The sequence below is a fragment of the Lissotriton vulgaris genome, chromosome 1_1, assembly GCF_964263255.1.
Source record: "Lissotriton vulgaris chromosome 1_1, aLisVul1.2, whole genome shotgun sequence".
Taxonomy (NCBI): domain Eukaryota; kingdom Metazoa; phylum Chordata; class Amphibia; order Caudata; family Salamandridae; genus Lissotriton; species Lissotriton vulgaris.
Window position 1 is genome coordinate 998,349,519 of NC_141685.1, and position 25,514 is coordinate 998,375,032.

Sequence of the window (25,514 nt, forward strand, 5' to 3'; positions counted from 1 at the left end):
AGGCTTTCACCAGAAACAAGGAAAGTTGTTTGAAACAGTTACTATATTTTTCAAAAAAGGAAATCAGTCAAAGGCTTCACGCCAGTACGTTAATACGTTATGATCGGGCTCAACCCATTCCAAGGGGTCTCCGAATCCCGCTAAAACCGCTACTCTGCAGGAACAGCTCAAAATTCGTGGACAGATGGTACGCCATCTTAAATAAGTGCTCGCTGGACCTGATATTATTGATTGTGGATGAACTATCGAGAGCTCTAGAGGAACTTAACAAAGACATACAACAATGCAAACAAGAATTATCCGACATTCTACCCAAGGAAGAGTGGTCCAAGATATTCGATGATATTACCATTCAACTGGACAGACATACAAGAGAGATAAATGAACTCAAGATACGCAAGTATCGGAGGGATACTATAGACTACAAGTTGGGGGAGGTGTACTCCTGGGCTGAGGTCTATGCCAGGAGACGCCAAAATAAACCACCGAGAACCAATGCCAATACTGAAACAGAAACTTCATCTTCTGAAGGAGAAACGCACACGGACACAAGGCGTCCGAGCACACAAAAACCTTCCACTAGTGCTGAATCTTCCACCCACTCTGCGGTTCCTTTTTTAGAGGAAGGATCAGGAGAAAGAGACGACCCAGGAGGAGCCAGAACAAAAGAAAAAGAGAAGGAAAGAGAGACGGAAAGGGACGTCAGGAGCACAACACTCAACAAGAGGGTGGAGAAACCGAAGAAGAAACCAACTTAGTGATTAACATCTCGTCATATACTCTTTCAGACCAAGAGAAATCAGTATTACAAAAAGGCACTTCGTTCATCCCCACTAGTCACACTAACGAACTAGAGCTGGAGATCAGTCTGTTCAAGTTTATGAGCAATCTGCGTTTGAGACATTTCTTTGAAAACATCTCACCTCCACAAGACAGTGATCAAATTGACCAACTTATAGGTCTACATGCAAAGAGTACCTTCATGTCACCTGTCAGCCACAAATCCTTTGACATCTTTGAAAATCTGGTTAAGAACGACATTAGTGGTTTCAATTACACCAGGAAGAAAAAAACACACTAACTTGTCCAACAAGGAATATTCTATACTGAATAATTTGGCAAGAAAAGTGGAAATCACATATCAAACTGCGGACAACGGGGGTGCTTTAGTCCTCATGGATACAACTTTCTATTGAAAGCAAGTTCAAGAACACATTTCAGACATGAACACTTACAGTCCTATCCATTTCAACCAGACTAGGCAGTACATGGAAATATTGCTCAACATATTGTCTGCTGCTGAAGACAATGGTATCATCAATCAGAAAAAAAAAGGTATTTGACTCCAAGCAATCCAAAAACGCCCAGCATGTACAGGCTGCCTAAAGTTCATAAGAATCTGACTCGACCTCCATTTAGACCAATTGTTTCAACCCGTGGTAGTATCCATGAAGGAATGTGAAAACTCATTGACAGATATTTGCAACCATTAATCCAATGATCTCGCACCTATGTCAAGGTCACCACAGACTTTTTACAACAGATAGGTGAGATCACATTTGAGGACCATGAAACCATTTGGCTTTTCTCGATAGATGTTAAATCACTCTATACCAGCATACCACATGACCTTGGTATGGAAGCAATTGAAAACATCTTATTGCATTCTGATCTAAGCAATGAGTTTCAGATTTTCATCATGCAACTCATGCACTTCACGCTATATCAAAGTTATTTTGCTTGGGAGGATCAATGCTATGTCCAGTTGTCCATTACTTCCATGGGCAACTGTGCGGCACCAGTCTACGCGAATGCGTTCATGAAGTATTTTGAAGAGAACAATATCTTGAACCAAGCCCCTTGGAACACGCATGCCAAGATTTTTCTGAGATACATCGACGACATCTTTGTATTATGGCAAGGGGATCAGGAATCTCTAACAATAGCACTCACACAACTCAATAGCATCAATGACCAAATTCAATTCACTTTTGAAATGAATCAACAGACCATCACGTTCTTGGATGTCAGTTTAACAAGAGTCAGTGATCATCTGGAAACCAACTTGTACAGAAAAGCAACTGACAAAAACAATACCCTTCATTACAGTTCTTTTCATCAGAGGTCATTGAAGAATAATCTTCCATTCTCTCAGCTCCTCCGAGTCAAACGGATTGTATCTGACACAACCAAATGTGAGGGGCAGGCGGCCAACATGTTAAAACGTTTCGAACAAAGTAGTTACCCAAAAACCATCTTGACTAATGCCAAAGAACGTTGTGACAAATCGAAGCGCCAAGACGTGCTAATGACAAAGAAAAAAAGACAGCGTCAAGAGACCAGTGGTCGTATCGAAATATTCAGAAGCTTCAAAAGCATACAAAGCTTCCATATTAAGACACTGGCCAATCATTATCAATGAACAAGATTTCAATGACATTTTTCGTGATCAACCTCTATTTGCATACAAAAGGGGCAACAACTTGAATGAAATCATAAAAAATCCTAAACACATTTCTTCCATTGCATACAATGGCAACCAACCTTGTCTCAATTGTAAAAATTATAACAACCTCATCAAAGGACCGATCATCAAACACCCAATGAAGGGCACAAACATCAAGCTGAGATTCAACCCAGCATGTGACACGGAGAACGTGATTTATATCATCAAATGCCCTTGTGGACTAGTATATACTGGAAAGACCTCTCGAAAATTGAAACTAAGAATAAATGAACACAAAAGTAACATAAGAACTGAGAACACCAAATCTAATCTGGCAGCACACTTTAAAGACAATAGACATAATATCAGTCAACTTAGATTTGCTGCTGTGGAAGTTGTGGCCAAGCGAGATGACCGGGACAACAATAATTTTTTGTTACAACGTGAAAACCATTGGATAAAATATCGACAATCCTTGAAACCCTCTGGTCTTAATGACCGGATGGCATTTATATGTTATCTATAGTGAGCTGTATTAAGAACTTCATTTCCTGTTTTACATTTACATTTATGATAAGGATGTTTCACAATTGTATAGCATATCGTACTAATTAGATCTGTTTTCATAAAATTATTTATGTAGTTCTCGTTACTCATCGTTTATGTGCATTTTCACTTGGGAATCCACATTCTTTCCGTTTTTCGGGCACCTTCACACCACTATAATATGGCCGCCACTCAAGAGGTCCGCTTTCTATGTCTTTGCTCAACTCATTTCACTTCCGCATATACGGAACACGCTGTTCACTTTCGCTAGCGAAGGGCGTATGAGTGGGATGCGCGGTTTCATTCTCCTCTATCTGTAAGTCGGCACACGGATGCTTCTAACTTGTTTTTAACCGGCGCACTTTTCTTTTAGATATAAGAACGCACTCGCTGGTTTACTTTGCATGACGGGACTCACACGAGCAGTCACTATTGTAATTTCCAGCACGTTGTTTTTCACTATGGATCTCTTTGAACTTTCTGAGCACTTCACTGCCTCTCCTTCACCGTATAAGTCTACGGGACATCCAACTATGACTTAAAGAATAATGCACACTTGGGAACTATATAAAACATGAGACATCGCTTTGTTAGCGTTCTTTTTTGATTCGAGTACATACGACTCAGCCTGATATTTGATATTGTAACATGGATTTAAATGTACAGTTTTTTTTGGTGGATCATACTTAGATTGCATATTATTGTTTTACAGAATACCCCTGATGAAGGACTGACAGTCCGAAATGCATTGGGAGATGAGGTTATGATGCAAAATTATTTGTGACACCAGAATTTAAATATGGGATGTACAAACTTAACCTCTTGAAAAGAAAAAAACTCATGTGAAAAGAACATGAAATAAAATATGAGGAAATCTGACGCAATTTTGGTTCAAACTTTATTGGCATCAAATATATTGGATAAAAACGATTTCTGTTTTCCTTGAGGTTGTGCTCAGAGAGTTGGCGCTTATCCTAGGTGCCACGGACAGTGCTTTGATAACCACACCTTCTAGTCAGGGGGTGATATCTTTGATGCACGCCACAGTTTTTTCTACCAACCAACAAACGCGGAGTGCGTAACCCGTACCTTAAAGTGAACAATGAGACACCACAGCACATATCACTATATGCAGATGACCTACTCTTGTTCTTAGGGAACACTGATGAGGCGTTACGGGGAGCTGTAACTTTGTTTTCCAGATTTGGGGAATTCTCTGGCCTCAGGGTGAACTGGAATAAGACGTGCCTATTCCCGATACGGCCGTGTGAGTCCACACCGATGCTCTCCTGGGAGATGAAGTGGGAACCGGTATGCTTCACATATCTTGGGGTCCGAATCTATCACGAGGCGACTGATATGCTAGAAGGAAATATAGGAAGATGAGTGAGGAAGATGAGTGAGGGCGCTGAAAGGTAGCATGGCATTTTGGTCAAAGGTTCCACTGTCGGCGATGGGGAGAGTGGCACTACTCAAAATGGTGGCCCTGCCCAGGTTGCTCTATTACTTCAGGACCTTGCCAGTGTGGATTCCACCATGTTTAAAGATCTGAGGACAATGACTATTGGATTTCTATGGGGTAATAGCAGAAGACGAGTAGCCCTAGCAAAACTGATGCGACCTAAAGTGGAGGGGGGACTGGCGGTGCCGGACTTTGAACTTTACTACCTAGCGGCACAGTTGCAGGTCCTGACACAAGCAGTAGCTACAGAGTTTCGGGGCCCTAATTATCTGCGGGGTAGAGGGATCCAAAGACATGTTATCTCATTCATCGTCCTACAGCAAAAACGTACTCTTCGGGATCTATCACTGGAAGAGAGAACCCTGAGGTTGTGTTGGAATCGTAGCCAGCGCAGGGCTGGGGTATTACACCCATATGCTCCGGAGATTCGGTTGGGGATGTTGACGGAGCTTCCGCATGGGAGCGACTGGACTTCTCTACTGTAGTGGGAGTCATTGGGACTCCAAATCATGGGGGATCTGTATGAGGGAGGAGAGCTCTTGTCTTTCCAGGCACTACAGGAGAGGTATGATTTACCAGGTGGCAGCTTCTTAGTTCACACAGCTGTGACAGCTGCGATCCGAAGGCATTGGAGGGAAGGACAGGTAAAGCCCAAACTACAATGGCATGCCAATATGTAGTAATAGCAGCAGGGACATTCAGAGCGATTAAGTGTCTCCAGTCCCGGATGTTACACAAAGGGTTACGGCCATTAGAGGATTTAAAGTCAAAGTGGGAAATGAACATAGGACGGCCAATACCTGATGCGGTATGGGGACATATTCTCCGGAGGACATGGAAGGAAACCAGAAACGCACGATTTTAACTAGTGCAATTCTTTATAGTACACCGTGCATACCTGAGGCCAGGGAAGATCGGAAATATTTCCAGGTACAGGATGCAGCGTGCCCTAGATGTCGGAGGGAGGGAGTAGAACTGGAGCATATGCTCTGGGAATGCCCAATGCTTGGGAATTACTGGAAAGAGGTGTGAGAGATCTCGAGTGCAGTCACAGGCAGACACATAGATTATGATATAGCCACTGATTGCTCCATTGGTTTCCCCACACAGCTAAAACGAAAATAACAAGCAAATTCCTTGACCTAGGGTTAATATTAGCAAAAATGGAAAGAACAATGCACTGGAAGTCAAAAGATGGGCCGTCAGGCAAGCGATGGCGGGCGGAGCTTTATAAGTGGGCTAGGAGCGAGAGTTCTATTAGATTTCAGCAGGCTCAGCGTTCCAATAATGAGTAGGCTCTGGATATGGCGAAAGCCTGGGAGGCATTAGTACAGTCCCTGTTAGATTACCAACGTGAAGAAGAGGGGTTGGGCGAATGAACTGTACAGGACATCCCGTATGTTTGGATCATTTGGAGAGCGCTCTAACTGCAAATGAGTATTATGATGTGACTTGATTTTGATAAGGTACCACGTGCACACCAATTGCGGAGGGAGGAGGGGTAGGCATTGTGGTTAGTTGATTATAAAAGCGAAGATATATTTGATGGTAATAAGGATTGTGTTACGGTACTGTATGTTGGTAAAATCATTAATAAAATATGTTTTTAAAAAAACATGGTCTTCTGCAACACTAAAATAAGAAAACTGACATTGGCTTCAGCAAGGCGTGAATATATATATATATATATATATGCTCTACCCCTCCCGGTCCCGGGTGGGAAATAAAGACTGCAATAAAGACTGCACACACGGGAATCTTCAATTCAAGGAAACTTTTACTCGCACAGACGCGTTTCGGAAGCTACGCTTCCTTCCTCAGTGTTGTTACATCGCAACGCGCGCCAGATTATTTCAAATGCACACATGGGTTTTGATGTGGGACATAGAGAGAGGACTGACGCGTAAGCGCCATGTTGCTAGTACATGTCATTTAACAATAACATAGCAGTAAATAAACATTCTCCACATGATTTCTATGGCAATGTTAGGATGGGAGCAAACCTTTAAAAAATTAAAAAGTTTCTCACAATGAAATATAGCCGTGGATCGGCATAGAACCTCTCAATTAACTTTACAGAGGGGCAAGGAATAAGATCTCGCCGTAGATCGGCATATGGCAACCAGCCAGGTTGCCTCTTTAATCTCCAAAGCCCAACACACTTAATTGTCCCAAAACTACCCTGTGTTGTTAATTGCATATTGTTATAAAGTTGCTATACACTTAACAAAATCCTGCGAATACCAAGAAATCCACATTAATCAATCTCAACATTCATTTGATTAATAGTTCTCATCAGTTCATTCAATATTGTAAAACACCATCAGTGACCGAAGGAAATTCATAGCAGGTAACAACCCCATATCGCTTCTTCTATGTACATGTGTGGCCAATACAGGATTTAATCGCTACATTTATCACTACTGCTCTTTTGCTTAGCTTCCTAGGTGTACTGTTAATTCTTCCCCACAGTTCAGTCCTAAAGGGGCCTTTGTCTGGCAGTCTATAATATATCGAGATTCTAACCTACGGAGTTTTTGTAGTCTGTCTCCTCCCCTGATGTTATCAGCAATTGCGTCCAGGCAGTAGTATTGCAACAGACTTCTGTCGCTCTTATGTTTGATGGAAAAGTGTCTTGCGGCAGGATATGTGAAGTCTCTGTTGACTATGGCCCGCATGTATTCCAAAATGCGCAATTTTACGGGGTTTATAGTACTGCCTATGTACTTAAGCCCACATGGGCATAGGAGGCAGTAAACTGCAAATGGCGAAGTACAGGTAAGGAATTGGTTGATTTTCTTTTTCATTTTACACCCTGTGATCTCATATGAGTGAACCCTTTTGCTGTTGGCACAGGCCTTGCAACGTCCACAAGGGAAAAAACCCTTCACATCCTTCAGCTTGCCTGTTTTTGTGGGAATAGGTGACAGATGACTATGTACCAAAGTGTCCCTCAAAGAACAAGCCCTCTTGAAAGTGATTAAGGGGTTGTCAGGTATATCACTCCCTATGATATTATCGCTTTTCAGAATGTGCCAATACCTTTTTAAGATTTTTCTAAGTTGTTGGCAGTTCTGAGAAAACGGGGTGATCATTCTGAATTTCTCTGTGTTGATTGAGGGTTTGTTCTTTTTAATGAATAGGGTGTGTCTCGGTGGTATCCTCACCCTGTCTAGAGTATTCTGTAATAGTTGCTTGCTATACCCCCTGGCCTCGAATCTCTCATTGCTCTCCTTAGCCGCAAGCTCAAAATCTTCATTGGTAGAACAATTACGTTTCAACCGTAGAAGCTCGCCGTACGGTATACTTTTGATTAGTTTTTGGGGATGGTTACTTGACGCATGTAGCGTACTGTTTCCTGCCGTTGGCTTTCTGTAGAGGGAAGTTTTAATCTTATTATCCATCACCTCCACTTTTAAATCCAGGTACACTGCCTCACTTGTGCTGGCCTGGCCAGTGAAAATCAGATTACAATCAATCATTCTCATTTAACACTTTGATATATTGCCAAGCTGTCTCAACTGAACCATTCCACACTATGCACAAATCGTCTATATAACGATACCATGAGACGATGCACTTGGACCATTGCTCTTTCTCAGGGGCCCAGGCTTCCTGCTCCTCCCACCCCCCCACAAATAAATTTGCGTAGCTGGGGGCGAAGCAGGAACCCATGGCTGTACCGGAGAGATGTCTGAATAGGGCATCTTGAAATAAAAAGATGTTATTATGGAGACAAAATGCAATTAACTCCATCAACATGCTGTTGTGTTGAGCATATTTCAAGGATCTTTTCCCAAAAAAATAATCAATCGCCTTTATCCCTTGTGCATGCTCAATGCTCGTATAGAGGCTGGTGATATCAAGTGTCAGTAGGCAGAACCCTGGATGCCAGTCAATTGATTCGATCTTTTCGATAAAATCGGCAGGGTGTCGAATGTATGACTTCTGTCTCATATACCATTTCAAATACAAAATGCTCTAAGAATTTCGAGAGATTCTCGGTGAGGCTGCCCATAGATGAAATAATAGGGTGCCCTGGTGGTTTGTCCATCCTCTTATGTACTTTAGGCAAGTAATAAAAGGTGGGGGTGACTGGATGTGTTTTCAGAAAAAAATATTCTTCAGTCTCAAGCATCTGTTTATCATGCCATTTTTTGAGTAATCCATGCAGCTCGTCAATGCTGGATTGGTATCTTTGTTTAGTAGTTAGTTCATAGCACGCTTCGTCTTGCAATTGTCGCATGGCTTCTTGGACGTATTCCTCTCGTGACAGAATGACTACGTTACCGCCTTTATCTGAAGGCTTACAGACTATGGATGTATCGTTGGCCAATGTTTTCAATGCTGTCCGCTGTTTTTCAGTCAGGTTATTCCTACGTCCAGATGATTTTTTATGCATGCGCATTTTTCTTAGATCCTTGATCACCAGTTCTGAGAAAGTGTCTATCATGTCTGTTTGTGTTGGAGGCACAAATTTAGACTTTAATTTAAGACCACTGTTCGGAGCCTCCTGTTCTATGTCCAGTGCCCTTAGTCTCTTAGTAAGGGTTTCTGTCGGTGATGACGTAGTCACTGCTACATTCTCAAGTCGTAGTTCTTCCAGCAGTTCCAAGGAGGTCAGGTCACTTACTTTCAAGAGATCAGTATCTTTAAAACGTGATCGGATCAATTTCGCTTCATCTGTAGTTGGTTTGGTTTTGAAGTATTTATGCAGACGGAGCCTTCTAATGAATTGAAATAAATCAATTCTGGTCTGAGTGTACTCAAGATTATTGTCAGGGCAGAAGGTTAGTCCCAGTTTGAGTACTGATTCTTCTTCAGGCGGAAGTGTTCTTGCGGAGAGGTTGATAATTGTAAGATGGTCTGTGTTTCCTTCAAGTCCTACCATCTTGAAACCCTTTTGCGCCTTGTCTTGCTCACTGGAGCCTCCACATTCACCGCTTTCCCTCTTCCCCTTCCTTTTCCGACCGCCCCTTCTGGTTTTTCTCCGTCTTCTGGGGGTTTGTTCTTCCCTCCCCTCAGCCAGTTCATTCGGATCACTTGAAACTCCTGTTGAAAAGGGGTATCCTCGGTATGTTTCGGGGTTCTGCTTTCGTCTTCAGATTGTTCTCCCTCTGTGACCTCAGACTCCGATGTTTCCACATGTGCTGGTGCAGCCGCACCAGCAGCTTTGTTCCTGCTGATCAGATCCTTCCGTGTTTGATCGTATTTTTTAGAGAACGTAAGGACTCGACCCATGGCATAGTCCCTTTCGTCTCTATCGAACTTTTCTTGTTTTCGTGTACGAATCTTCAACTCATATTTTTCCAGTCGTTCATCTTGGCTCTTAGCTGATCCTGCTGTTCTTTATCCTCATTTAATGCTAGCTCCGTTTCTATAGTTTCAATCTCCTTGAGGACCTTGTCTCTGTCACTCCAAGCGAATTGTACCAGGATTTCTAGCATCCCTTCACAGGATTTGGCGATGTGTGCTGCCCATGTTTCAAGAAGCAGTGGGTCCGGGTTCTCGTAGGCGGGGAATGTGAATATCCGCAGACCTCTCGGCACTCTTTTTACTTCTACATATCTTTGAAGTGATGTGCCTTCCCACCACTTGCGAAGCTCATGCTCATATAATTTCTCAAGTTTTTCATATTGCGTGACTAGTAGACTGGGAGCTTCAGTTGTTTTCGTCACGGCTTGGGTGGTAACGTCAGGATTTTTGTTTTTGAACATTCCAGTCGCCAAATCGCGACGTTGCTAGATGTTAAACATGCCTATAATTTATTGTAGAGCCCCCCGCTCCCGGGTTGCCCTTGTTGTTGCTGTAATGTGAATTAATCTGAATTCCCTTCGCCTAAGCCAGACACTCGTGTTGCGTGGAGCCCAATGTAAAGTTCGATCGGCAAAACACGAGCAGAATATATCTCAGCTTACCCAGTTTCTGTCGGGTTGCGCCGAGTGCTTTCTGTCCGTGTTGCAATTGCAGGAACTTAGGGGTTATGCGCTCCTCACGGGATTTCTCCCCTCGGGTGGTGGCGGTGCTCTACGTGAATTAAATCCTCGCTCGCTGCTCCAAGGTACGTGGCACTCTTCACGGCGGGTGCAGTCCAAGCGCGTCGGAGCCTCGCGCTTCCAATACAAAAGCTCTACCCCTCCCGGTCCCGGGTGGGAAATAAAGACTGCACACACGGGAATCTTCAATTCAAGGCAACTTTTACTCGCACAGACGCGTTTCGGAAGCTACGCTTCATTCCTCAATGTTGTTACATCGCAGTAAAAAAATTAAAAAGTTTCTCATAATGAGATATGAATAAATTTCATTGTGAGAAACTTTTTAGTTTTTTAAAGGTTTGCTCCCATCCTAATATTGCCATAGAAATCATGTGGAGAATGTTTATTTACTGCTGTTATTGTTAAATGACATGTACTAGCAACATGGCGCTTACGCGTCAGTCCTCTCTCTATGTCCCACATCAAAACCCATGTGTGCATTTGAAATAAAATGGCGCTCTGGCGCGCGTTGTGATGTAACAACATTGAGGAAGGAAGCGTAGCACTCAAGATCTCTCACGCCTCTTTCCAGTAATTCCCAAGCATTGGGCATTCCCAGAGCATATACTCCAGTTCTACCCCCTCCCTCAGACATCTAGGGCATGCTGCATCCTGTACCTGGAAATATTTCCGGATCTTCCCTGGCCTCAGGTATGCACGGTGTACTATAAAGAATTGCACTAGTTCAAATCGTGCGTTTCTGGTTTCCTTCCATGTCCTCCGGAGAATATGTCCCCATACCGCATCAGGTATTGGCCGTCCTATGTTTATTTCCCACTTTGACTTTAAATCCTCTAATGGCCGTAACCCTTTGTGTAACATCCGGGACTGGAGACACTTAATCGCTCTGAATGTCCCTGCTGCTATTACTACATATTGGCATGCCATTGTAGTTTTGGGCTTTACCTGTCCTTCCCTCCAATGCCTTCGGATCGCAGCTGTCACAGCTGCGTGAACTAAGAAGCTGCCACCTGGTAAATCATACCTCTCCTGTAGTGCCTGGAAAGACAAGAGCTCTCCTCCCTCATACAGATCCCCCATGATTTGGAGTCCCAATGACTCCCGCTACAGTAGAGAAGTCCAGTCGCTCCCATGCGGAAGCTCCGTCAACATCCCCAACCGAATCTCCGGAGCATATGGGTGTAATACCCCAGCCCTGCGCTGGCTACGATTCCAACAACCTCAGGGTTCTCTCTTCCAGTGATAGATCCCGAAGAGTACATTTTTGCTGTAGGACAATGAATGAGATAACATGTCTTTGGATCCCTCTACCCCGCAGATAATTAGGGCCCCGAAACTCTGTAGCTACTGCTTGTGTCAGGACCTGCAACTGTGCCGCTAGGTAGTAAAGTTCAAAGTCCGGCACCGCCAGTCCCCCCTCCATAGGCGGAGGCGGTACAGGGGAACAGAGGAGGTTTTATTGCGGACAGCAAAGCTGAGAACGTACCATCCCATTTTTTGGTTTAGGGCACACTTTGCTCTACTCCGGCACCAACGCACAAGGTGTGTGACACCACTCTACCCCCCCTGCAACAACCCCCAAGGATCTTCTACAGAGGACTCTGGGACTTGTAGTTTTCCCAGGAGACACAGGACGCTACGCAGGTGTGCTGCTTCAAGGTACTGGGGGCAGTCCGGACTTGCTACATCGAGTTCAAATAGAGGCGGGATCTTGAGCAAAGTGCCTATTCACCCGTGGAGGCTTTGGGCGCTGACGAAGGCAAACATCCGCCAAAAATGCATCCGCCATTGATTACATTAAAGCCTCCAAATGTCTCCCCTTGGGTCTCTGTTCTTCTTTGTTCAGAAGGAGTTTCTTTGCATATATATATAAAATCATCTTTCTCCAAAAATCATCAACATTTTAAATTAAATTTATGTTTCAATAATTCACGCAATGCAATGTTTATTATTACTGATTAGTATGAAAATGTTTAATATAGATTTACAAAACATGCTTGTGAGACTTTCTTTTCATAGTTTTTATTATTACCTTTTATGGGTAAAAAATGTAAAATTGAAAAAAAAATACATTGTTTTTAAATGAAAAAACATATCTTTTAAAAAAATATGTTTTTTGGCCTAGAAAACGAAATCATAAGAACAACCACAAAGGGCCTTGCACTCCCGGTGAGGAGCACAGAGCTTCAGGTAAGAGTGCTTTTTTATAAAAAATATGGCAAGTTCTCCTGAGGTCATTGATTCAATGAACTGCAGAACAATGTTCATTTTGTAATGTTGCTAGGGGGCTGCAGAACTCCCTGCAGCCCCACACAGAATAAAAATGGAAATGTCTGGAAGGGCCTCTGCCCCTTGTATAGACATCATCAATTTAAAACAAAAAGTAAATAGCCCCCACCGGGTATTATGGAGCACTGCTTAAGAGAAGCAGTGAATAATAAATGAAAGGCTCTGACCGCTCAACGATTCTGGCCGGTCATTTATTATTCACTTTTTTCATAATTTCTTTTGTGGTTATCTCATTCCCACCAGGGGCACACATCATTGTTTTTCCTTTGGGGGTGCAGGGGGAGGCCCAGTGCCTCCTGCAAGCAGCCTAATTTTACATTAAGGTTACCGAAGATCTCTCAAGCGAACACGCAGAATGATATGCACACTTTAAACTGCTGGTTGTGGTGTAATGAGGTAAACTAACAGTGTGCTTTCTATGGATGTTAGGTTAAAGGGTAGGAGAGCATTTTCCTTTGCCACTTTTGTTTTAGTTAATTGCACTTGCAGTGATAGTCACGATGGGAGGCAGGGGGAGGGGGGTCATGAAAAAATCTGGGGACAACTTTCTTTATTACTTGCAGGTTTAACCCCTTCGCTGCCGCCGCGATTTTACCGCTGTGCGGTAAACAAAAGAACAGGACGGGCCGTGACGAACCCCAGCCGTCATCAGCACACGCCCACTCGGGGCGTGACGGCTGGGGTTCGTCACCAGCATGGGATGGGTTAAAATGTATAGCATTGTTGTCTATGCAGTTCTTTTTGATTTGTTTCAGTACCCCTGACGAAGTTTTTAAACAGTTCGAAATGCATTGGGGTGTTTTACAAGTGCCAGCTCAAAGGAATGTTGAAAGCACATGTCTATGTTTAAGATTTAACTGCAGCATTAGACATTTGAAAACGCAAAATAAAACATTCTAGTTCAACACCGCTGTCTCTGGAGTGACAATATGAGCATGGAATATATGGATTACTCGACATCTATAAATTTATTGCATTACTATTGATTACTATGGAGCACTTTGGTCAAAAATTGATACATTTCAAGAGGAGAGTTTCCTCATTCAAGCAGTGCAGCAGCTGGGGGCAGAACAGTCGCTTTCTTTGGCAGAATCACTTTTAGAAAGTAGGCATTTTCTAGTTTAACCATTCAGTGTGCCTCTGCCTGTTTGTGGATTGACTGTCTGGTTTTAGAGTGACAGGGGCTGGGGATGAGCATTCACTGTAGACAGCAACTGGGGGGTTGAGGTGTGCCTGGCCCTTCCTGGATGACTCAGAGCGGAGCTGATTGGGGCTGGCGGCATTTAGAGTAGTGGGAGGAGTTTTCTTGCACCTGAATAGGGCCTATCTCCCTTGCACAATGCGATCTCCACCCCCTGTTGTCATACTGCACTAGTGAGGACAGAACTGGTTTGGAGTGGGCTCAGAGAACCTTACACAAAAGAACAAAGACAAAGTGGGGTATAAGTAGAGGGCCTTAAACCCAGGAACTTTGAATCACTTCTGGACTCAAGAGGAACCTTTGCCAAGGAGAAGAGCTGGAGAGATGTGAGGCAGAGTATTGCCCCTTTGCTGTGTGGGGTTGGACTGCAGTTGCTGCTTCTGCCAAGGAAAGGACAAAGACTGGAACTTTACTGTGAACCTGCTTGAAGAAGAATCCCCAAGGGCCTGTGTGTGTTGGCCGCCTGTTTTGAAGTCTCAGGGACACAAATACTTCACCCCCAGCTCCCTTGAACTCTATTGGGTTTGACCTGCCAGGAGGTGCCTATTCCAGTTCTGGGCCTCTGGAGAATGTTCCTGCTTTTGGGAGCTGGAAGAAACCTAAGAGAAGTAAGAAAACCTGTCTCCAAAGCCTTCAGTGACAACGCAACATGCGCCGGGTGCACTGTTCGGGAAGTGCATGATGCACCGCCCCACTTGCACCCCAGCTCCGATACCTACAGATAACAGCATTCCTGACACCAGTGCCTGCACGCTGTTATCGTGGTGCCAATAACCGCAGATGGTGATTCCACGATCTTGCCGACTTTGCATCGTCACCGGAGCCAACGCCTCACAGCGGACCCAACTGTCTTCCCCTGTCCTGGACTCAACACATTGCCTCCTCATGGACACAACACCTCGCCTCCCCCTTGGCAGCCAAGGAGCCAGCCTCTATTTCGGCATCAACGCCTCACCTCCACAACGCCGTGCATTGTCACAGACTTCGTTTCCAAAGAACTGTTTGCTTGGGGTCCGTGTGACTCAATTCCTGATGCAGCGCTCCTTGGGGTCAGCTCCGTACTTTAAATGTATTGCTGTTATGACGTCACAATAGCCCCAGGTGAAGCTATTAGTTTCCTAGGAGCATGATTTTTGCAATAACTGTTCTAAAGTCATATTTTATGACCTGTATGTTGGGCGTTTTGGTCCTGGAGAGTTTTGATAAAGATACTTTATTTTTCTAAACTAGTGTGGTGTCCATTGTTTTTAAATGTAAATGTATTTTATTGAATTTCGTTTTTTCCCCCACATATATGGTCATCCATCAATCAACATATTACAAATTACACATGTGGACTTCCATGGGCTTGTACACATTGCTCGATATTACAGATAATCTACCCAGAGTCCGGACTGGTGCATTTACAATAGCTGTGATAACCTCCGATTTTAAACATGAACAAAATACAACATAACATTGATATAACAATAAAACTGTGCATGTACCCTTCCTCCAATATTTGTGTGATCGAGAGAGCATTCTATGTCGATGATCGTGTAACACCAATGTAATTCGCCCATCCCGCCTTCACTTACACATTCTTATTACTACCATCTGCTGTTTATTGCACATGCATGTCAGCACATTTGTTTCCTGAATAGTCCACTTGTAGCTTGGATAGGTGTAAGGGGGCACAATGCAACTAGGGCCTTGCACATATCGCCTCTTAGTTCCTGCTAGTGCTCCTATGCTCTCCATGCACTACCTCCAGTGGCAATACTTATCCTATTTCACAAGCAGGTGTGTATCTAGTGTTTCAGAGTAGCTTTGCCAGGAGTCGCGAAAATCTGACATTATCGCATCCCATGCTGACGCCAGCGGCATTTTTCTTAAACTGGTGTGGTGTCCATTTGTGGTGTTACCACTGTGTTATTGTGTGTTTTGAGTATAAATACTTTACACATTGCCTTTGGGATAAGCCTGTCTGCTCGTGCCAAGCTACCAAGGGTTGAGCAGGGGTTATCAAAACTGTGTATCCCACTTACCCTGACTAGAAGCAAGGGTCCCTATTTCGACAAAGGTACCTACCTCTGCCAACTAGAGACCCCCATTTCGAACAGATGTGCTAACTATAACTTGCGCCCCTGCCATGCACTGCTGATGACCTCAAATATTACGTCACTCATGACATGTTCTATGGTATCATTGATGACATCACTGACAAAATAACTGATCATATCATCCAATGAGTGTGCTAGTTTATTTTATAGTTTACAAAGTAGTGGCTAACCATCATATTACTTATCTACCTTTGTACTGCCTGTGTCCAGCTAATGGGTGTAAGTGATTACAAGGTGTATGGGCTGCTAATGCATCATGGGTGTGTAGAAGTAACAAACACTTTATAAATCTTTTCGTTCTGCAGAAAACGTTTTCAACAAGGCAAACATTTTTCATAGTAGATACTAAGTATTGTAAGTAGCCTGTAGTTATTAGACAGAATTGTCTTAGCATGAACATTTTTATGTAACGTACAAGACTGTGTGCACCAGGTACTAACCTATGTACATGTGCTTCTTTTGCTTCAGAAGATGGACTTTTTGAAAAGTTTTTACCACTGTATGAAGGCTGGAGGTAGCATAATTTTTAGCACTTTCAGAGCTTGGTTATTTAAGGCGAATAGTGCTTTTTATGACAAGTGTTGCATAGAGCACTGTTCTTACTAGATACTTTTTAATACTCTGTGGTGTATTTCTCATGAGAGTGTCATTGTCTGCAAACAGTGTAGTACAGAGTGAACTCTCTCCATAGAGTAAACACTGTTTACAGTACGCACTATTCTACTCATATCAACTCCATTTCTCAATGTTGGTTCAATGACTGTTAGGGTTTTGATACCGATAAAAGCTGTGTTTAGTAGGACATTCATTTTGGAACAGAAGTGGAGTGTCTTGAGGAACGCGGCTTTCTCTGAACAGTTGTATAGTGTGTGCAATGAGGGTTTCCAAAATATATGTGGTAGATTGTTATTCTGAACTAGGCTACCTGTGAAGTGTATGGTAGGGTCAATCTTGCACATGACCCATGTTTGCTACACCCAAGAGAGGTGTATCTGAGATGGAATTAATGATGCTTCATATTATTTTGAGCTATTTTGTACTTACTTACGTTCAGGCCTCTAACGCCTTACTAGTTTATAGAGTAATATGTGCAAATTTTCCGTTAATTTTTAAGTTAAAAAAAATGTAAACAGAAGCAGATATTTTTAACACACCTAACTATAACATTACTTTAAGCTGTGTCTTTTCAGTGAATTTTTTTTATTTTTTTTTACGTAAATTGATATTTTATTACCATATGTAAAGACAACCCCTCGCTGTGCACCGCCGAAGGCAGGGCCTGCAGCAAGTACCCCACAGGCAGCCAACCCTACGTTAGGCATGGCCTTTGGACATGCACAGCTGGGGATTCATAACATGGCCTGTCCTGCAGCTAACCCACCCGGAGGCAGCCAACCTCACACTGTGCATTGCCTTTTGTCGCAAATGACGTGGGGTTGGCCACAGGGCCTGGCTTGCAGCCAAGCCTTGTGTCCAACTCCCCGCAGGCAGTCACCCGAAGGCAACCAACCCCATGCCATGCATGGCATTTGCTCATATGTGGTACAAAAGGGGGTAGTGATGGACGGAGCATCTGAATCAATCAAACACTCACACCCAGTCAAAAGATCTGGGTTTAATCCATCACCGTTCTTTAGCCCACTCTGCCACCCCAGTTCAGACATGGCTATATGCAAATCAGTCAGACCCTGCGCCTCATGGGAACAGTCCAGCCCGAACTACCAAGCCATGTCTTCCCTGGACCGGAAACAAGCTTCCGAGGAAGGTTTCTGGCATTCCAGCCGTCTTCAGCCCGGCTTGCTTGAATCCAGTGGCAAAGTGAGCAAGGGACTCACGTCTGAGCATACCCTGCCACACTTATGGCGGCCAAAAGCGGTACAAAAGGGGGTTGTGATGGACGGAGCATCTGAATCAATCAAACACTCAAACCCAGTCAAAAGATCTGAGTTTAATCCATCACCGTTCTTTAGCCCACTCTGCCACCCCAGTTCAGACATGGCTATATGCCAATCAGTCTGACCCTGTGCCTCATGGGAACAGTCCAGCCCGAACTTGCTCATATGTGGCATGGGGGTTAGCCGCAGCACCTGTGTAGCAGCAAGACCCTGCCTCCAATTCCCGGTAACAACAAGGTAATAGATAGAATGCTTGAAATAATCTCAGTCACTGGCAATCATTCGGACCCCATCCCAATCCATCATTTTTCGACCACCATGCGACCTCGGTTTGGACCTAGACATATGCTAATCAGTATTGAACCTGTTCCAATGGGAACAGTCAAGCCAGGTTCTCCCCGAACCACAATACAAGCAACCTAGGACCGGTTTCGCCCTTATTATGTGCTCTTCAGACCGGTTTAGCTTGATTCTAGTGGCATAGTCAGCCAGGGACTCACGCCTGGGATACTCAGCACACTTAGGGCACAGGCAAATGCGTTGGAGGCAACCCTATCCATTGTTTTTTGCCCACCAGGTCATCTCAGTTCGAAACTTAGGGCACAGGCAAATGCGTTGGAGGCAACCCTATCCATTGTTTTTTGCCCACCAGGTCATCTCAGTTCGAAACTAGCCATATTCAAGCCAATCTTGAACCTGTTCCTCATGGGAATAGTCCAGCTGACAATCTTGACAATGTCCTCCCTGTCCCGGAACACACGCACCCTAGGACCAGTGTCGACCTTGCATGACCCCCTTCCTTGAGCCTCCTTAGGCCCTGGGGATCCCAACCCCTAAGGGACTTAAATATTTTAAAGGGGAGGGGGGACATGTGCCCTCCTCCTCCCCAAACCCATTAGGACCTGGGGACTCCATCCCCAGGTACTTTGATTTATAAAGGGGACAGGGGCTGCGCGGCCTCCCTTCCCGACCTTATTATGGCCTGCATTAATTAAATAATTAAAGGTGGGTACCCCTGTGCCTACCCAATACACCCACCATGCATTACTTTAGAGACCGCAAGGGAGCCCTGGCCCCCGCCGGCTCCCCACATGCTGCCGGAGCCATCATTGCCCCGTCCGAATGTAGCAGCTATTGATGCTGTTCCCTCTGAGCGGGTGCAGTATCTGTTTTCCTGCCTGCACTGATGCAGGCAGGAAACAAATCACAAGTCTCCTCCCAGCTGGCGGGAGAATTTTTAAAGCTCCTGCATGTTGGGAGCAGGCTTTGTGTTTGGTCCGAGTTTGGCACTAGTTTTAAAATGCTCCAGCCAGCCAGGAGCACAACACCAGTTTCCCTGCTCGCGCCGGTGAGGGCAAGGAAATCACTGTGTCCCGGTGGTTGTCTCCCTGGGACACAGTATGTGAGCCGGCCACAGGGCACCACAGTCCCTTCCCTATATTTATTAAACCAGGTGCCAGGGGCTGGGGTCCAGGGGACCGTATGCGGCTCGGGAGGGGGAAACCCACCCATATTTATAAATCAGAGGATGAGGTCCCCGGGACTGAAGACGGCATCAGTAGGGAGACTGCACCCCCACTACCCTTAATTAAACAATGCAGCAAAAATTGCCATTTTGTTTTTTGCCCCGGAGAGGTCTCTTTGGGTCTCCTCCATGGAGTCCAGGGGCAAGGTATGCCTACCCTGCCCCTTACATTTTTTTTTTATACAAGTTACTGTTAGGTGACTAAGTCCTTGAGTCCGGTAATGGCTGCCAGCACCATTTTTCTCATGTTGCTGGCAGCCAATAAAAGTGATCGCTGCAGCGGGAGTCCAGCTCTTACGGGTGCAAGATGGCCCAAGGGGGAAAACAGCTCCATGGGCCAATCAGAACGGCCTATTTTTTAAAAAATTAGGTCCGATGGACTCTTGAGAGAGTCCCTCGAATCAATCATCCATCCAATAATTTTTTTACCTTCATTTTTCAAAGACTACTGAACGAATTTACACCATAACACAGAAAGCATAATCTGCGTACCAAGATGTAGCTTCCTGACAGATATGGTGCAATTCAGTTAAGTCAAGATGGTGGGCAAAGGTGCACAGCGATTTGATCGGTGATTTTCCTAATCACGGTTAAATATGATGTTAATAAGGTTGGGTGCTCCTGCAGGTAACGTCTCCGTCCGTCACGATGTTGAATAGCTGCTGAATACGTGCATACATAAATTATGAATACATCCCTGCGGTTAGGGCACTCCTTAGGTTCTTTGGACAAGACTGTTATTATAGACTGTCTTAATACGAGCGCTTCAGCTACTGATGACGTTTTACCTTCCGTTTCAGCTCCAGTTTGTATTGAACGTCTCAAAGTCCACACGTAAGTGAAGCAAGTCCACTTACTCACTTGATTTACCCGGTTACGGTTCACACCTCGTTCACTTTTCGTTTCACCCTAGCGGTTTTTTTTCCGTTCACACACGTATATATGGGCTCACCTCATTACATGTTTTTCACGTTGTTGATTGATGCATTGATTTGGTACGTGTCAGTCATTGGCTATATCTTATTTTGATTTTGTAGAGCTCCTGGAAAAAGGGGTCAGAAGCCCGAAATGCATCGGAGCGTTTAAAAGACTTTGATGGATCTCACTAAGTGAAAGCATTGCGCTATGAATAATGAACTATTGATGATATATGAAATATCCAATAAGAATCATTGAAAAATAAAAAGTTCAAATAAATAATAATTGTTTGGGAGTCTTGTCCTAAGAACCTAAGGAGTGCCCTAACCGCAGCGATGTATTCATAATTTATGTATGCACGTATTCAGCAGCAATTCAGTTAAGCCAATTTTTGCTGTAGCTCTGTCTAAAGAAGTCTATGGAAAAAGCATGGTAAGTTTGCCTTTTGGGTCCCCCCCTCCCCCGTTTTTCTCAGCCCCCGCTTGATGGATCATCCTGAAACGTTCCGTGCACAAACTAGTCAAAAGGTAGCACCTTTCTGTAAGGTTTTGTGCAGATTTGTCAAACGGGGCCTTTGGAACAGCTGACCTAACTAACTATGCCCTCTATAAGGAGTTGGGTCTTTATTAGCAGCGGAAAGTAGATCATCATCTTCGGATCGGTTACATTTCCTGCTGCGTGCAGTGAAAAACGGGCAGTAAGGCATAATCACCAAAATACGTAGAAAGTCTTATAACAGCACAACCAGCAGCAGGTCTCTCAACGCAGGAGCAGAGATAGCTTTCAGTGCTGTTAGTTACTGCACATGTTGGTAAAGTGAATACAGCACTTTAATGCGAAACAATATTGTTTTATGTTGTACATGAATAGGGTTTTACTTTTTATGTCTGAAAATTACAAATATATGAACAACCCCCTTAATGTGGTTGTATTCTCCCACACCCAAAAGGTCATCATACTGGTGAACAATATTTAGGTAAACAACTTAAGGGCACTGGTTGCATAGACCTTTTGCAATAGTGCACCTGCGCTAACCTGAATGCAGAATGTTGAAAACAAGTAGAAGAAAATGCTAGCAAGTTTCTATGCAGAAGGGCATTCTCTGAAGACTTCTGTTTTGGTCTATTGGTTAAAATGAGCTTGGAAAACTGTGTTGTTTTGGAATTATACAAGGGCCACTGAAAAAAGAGAATATTTTGTAAACTATATCTACAAATTATACAATGTGTGTGTTTGTTGGAGCTTAGGGCTCAACCTGGCTCTTAGCAAAAATGACTGCATTTTATGTGCGCCAAAATAACTAGAGGATCAATTCGACTTTTTGTGGGAGAAAGATTGCCTTCATACTTTTGACAGCTTTGTTAAAAGGTTGAAAGCCCTGACCCACGCGTGACACTATCAGAGCATGCTCCCACCCACTCAAGACATTACAAACAAATGCTGCTCAGCCCTCAGGACACAGTAAGAGCTGTTCGGTGGAGGGTAGTAAGTGACACAAACAGAAGAAAAAAAAATATGTCGGAGTGGGTGAAAAAACAGATGAGAAGGAAGGGAATGAAGCACGGAAAGAGCGTGGAGGTTGCCATAGCCAGTATTTGTTGATGGCGGGGGAGAGTGGGGATACCTGGAAAACACATGCACTCTCATGGAGAGCTTAAGCAAAATAAAAATAAAACAAGAAATACAGTCCCCTAGAAGTGAGCAGTGGAAGCAGGCAAGTCAGCCAATCGGAGAGAAGGTAAAGGGCTATGCTACAAGGGAGGGACAGACAGACACAAGATTGACCAGCTTTGCTACCGGCCAATTTCCCTACTCGACGCATTAATGAAGGTAGCAGGTCGGATAGTTTTAAACAGGATACAATAATGGGTAGAGGAGAATGATATTATATCAAATTTACAATATGGATTCAGACCGGGTAAAGGAACAATATAGCAGGGATTAAATCTCGCCTTAGTAATATCTAAATATACTCAGGCCAAGAAGGGAAACCTTTTTGTCACCTTTGTTGACCTAAGTACCGCTTTTGATTGTGTTGACCATGAGTTGTTATGGTCAACACTTAGAGACATGGGTATAGATAGTCAAATTCTCCAGTTTATTAAAGAACTCTACAGGGGAGCAGGCGCCAGGGTACGCTATGGTAGACAGGGTGAGTGCTCAGAAAAGTTCCCCATTAAGAGGGGTGTGAGACAGGGGTGCATATTAGCTCCCCTTCTCTTCACCCTATATATCAATTCTATCGGTCAACACCTTAGGGAGTCACAGCACGATCATCCAACCATAATGGGACTACCAGTGCCAATACTCTTATACGCTGACGACGACGCCATCATGTCTCGCACCAGGGTCAGACTACAGAGGGCTGCCCTGAAATGTACTAACTACATGAGAGACAGAGGACTAAAAGTTAACACCTCAAAAACATACAGCATGTCAGGTGGTCCTGGGTCAAAGAGGACACCTTGCCCGATCTTCCTTGATGGTAGGAGAATCGAGTCTACAGAAAGATTCTCTTACCTAGGTATAAACTTTGATAGGAAGGTTAGTTGGCACCCAGCAGTGATTGCTAGACAGTTAGCCTTCTCCAGGACCATAGGCGCTCTGAATACCTTTGTGGCAAAACTAGGGGGCAGACCAGTGAGAGAACAGATTCACATCTATAATGCAAAATGCGTTTCTACAGCTGTATATGGTTCAGGCCTTTGGGGGACAGAAAACGCACAATCGATCCAATATTGTGAGAATCAGTATATTCGTTACTTATTGGCCGCACCCAAATCAACACCTACCTACGTTGCACACATTGAATTGGGTCTACCATATATTTCTGATATTATAAAAACTGTGCCCATACTATTGTGGCACAAAGTTTGGGTTACCCCTGAGACCTCTGTAAATAGAGACTTAATCACCGATTGCCTTAAACTTGACGGGGTAGGTAACATCAAATGGTTAACCTATGTGAAGAATATGATGATCGAGATTGGGCACTTGGAATTTTTCACCAGTCCACTAAGTATGGAATCGATGTCTAGAAAATCATTAAAAAAGATGGTCTCGGACCACCTAAGGAATAAGAGGTGGGACTTGGAAAAAGCAAAGACCACAGTCACCAGATACCAGCAAATTACTATCTACGAAGGGCTCCAACGGTACCTTATGTCTAATCAATCAAAGCTGTTATGCCCGAATGTTACTGACCCGATTTAGGTTTGGCACCTTTTTTCGTTTGATCACTTTCCCAGACTGTAACACCTGGTCAATGGAAAACCTAACATGCCCATGTGACGACACCTCCTTCCAATCAAACATCCATTGCGTCTTCTTTTGTAAATTTTATCAGATACCAAGGAGGGCTTTCCTGAAACCTATTTTAAAGGAGTGGGGTATCCGTACTTGTAAATTAGCATTTATTAGATTGCAACAGTTAGAAAGTGACCCTGTAATCCATGCAATATCCAGCTTTTTAAAACTTATCATTAGGTTTCGGACTTCAATGAAATAACCATGATAATAACCCCTAATTTTGAACTCCTTCTATTGAAGCAATGTGTTTTTAATTTACTTGATCTGATAATCAGACCAGCACAGCAAAATCAGTTTTTATCTTTGTGAATCTTAAAATTGTATAATCCATCTAATGTTTATGGCACTTTATAATGTATGCTTTTATAATTTTGTTTTTAAAAATCGAATAAAGCTTTTCTGAATTTGAATTTGACCAGCTTTATTAGAAAAGCTATGGAATAAGAAGCAGGCAAAAGAGAGTGATAATAAAGATAACCAATTGTAAAAAAAAATGTGTGGGCTGCAGGCCCTGTATGTTCTTGCTATGCCCACAATATGGCTTTAGTAACCAGACAGCACAAGCTGTAAATAAACACTTCTGGTTCCAACCAATAAATGGCAGAATAATGCATCATGTGCATCTAGAAAAAGTTTCACACTGGAAAACCAAACCTTCCCCTTAAGTGGCAGGGCTTCCTCATCCAACATCACAACAGATACTGTAGATAGCCAGTGTGCGTGGACTGCAGAGCTATTAAAATATATCTTGCAGAATGACAACACAGACAGCACATAGACACCACAGAAAACACTCTTCAGAGAATTCACACATAACAATAACCTCAGTGTGAGGTAAATATTGTAAATACTATAAGCAGTGGCGGCTCGCACAGGTAAGAGGGGTGTGGGTGGTGGAAGTCGACAGACGACTGGATAAGTGATATTAAATGAATAAAACCTCTTACTTTGAGCTCCCCAACATGGCGAGTGCAAAGTGGTTTTATTTATTGATTTAATATTACTCATCCCGTTATCTGTCGACTTAAACCACCCCCCACCCTGTCCCACCATTTTTACCTGTGTGAGCCGTTACTGACTATATGCAAACCTAAGTGTAGAGATGAGATGAGGTTTGCAATTATTTCTTCATATAACTCAGGTGTGGAATACCTTTCATAAGCTACTGGAGTGAAATGAGAAAAGATAAAGCAAGAGTAGTAATAGGGAGGATAGATCACGTTGTTCCACAAAAACTTTAGACTTACTTTGCCAAAGTGTCCCCGTCCCAAAACTGCAAGTAGTTTGAAGTCTTGCAGAGTCAGCGCTGTTTTTAACTGGCTACTGTATAGAGGCAGAAAGAGGGAGAGGTTATTACAGATCAAAAGCACAACCAAAGGTTATATCCTAGACCCATACAACATTAATGAAGCCGCTTGCCCAAAAATACAATGCAACCTGGCTTTAGAGGGCAACAGTTTAGAGAGAAAAACAGTTCTCCAGCCTTTTTAATGATTTGATTTACGTAAATTATTCTCTGCTAGGCTAAGAACCCTCTGTAAACAATGTTAACATACCATTGTAAATAGGCATATTCAATAAGAGTGAAAACAGTCATAGACTATATGCAGTCCAGGAAAACTGATTAACTGAAAATAATTTTCTTTTTTTTAAACGTTATTTATCATGTTTTATCAAACATCACGTAAACCAATAGCTTCATCGTATATCAGACTTGCATGTTACAGCAGGAAAGCAAATAAAACAGTTACACATTAGAGAAATATTACATGTAGCAGCACTCAATATGCAATCAAAGCTGTATGACTCTTTAAATTGACGCGCT

The 25,514-nt window shown here is 43.5% G+C and overlaps 1 protein-coding gene across 4 annotated transcripts in view; it reads right to left on the minus strand.

The window, feature by feature from the left end:
- Positions 1-25,514, minus strand: part of PKN1 (protein kinase N1) — an 815,639-nt gene that overhangs the window by 168,152 nt on the left and 621,973 nt on the right. For all 4 annotated transcript variants that reach the window (XM_086961066.1, XM_086961076.1, XM_086961049.1 and 1 more), the window contains exon 14: positions 24,937-25,012. In XM_086961066.1, coding sequence (XP_086817192.1) covers positions 24,937-25,012 — 76 coding nt within the window. The remainder of the gene's footprint in view (positions 1-24,936; positions 25,013-25,514) is intronic.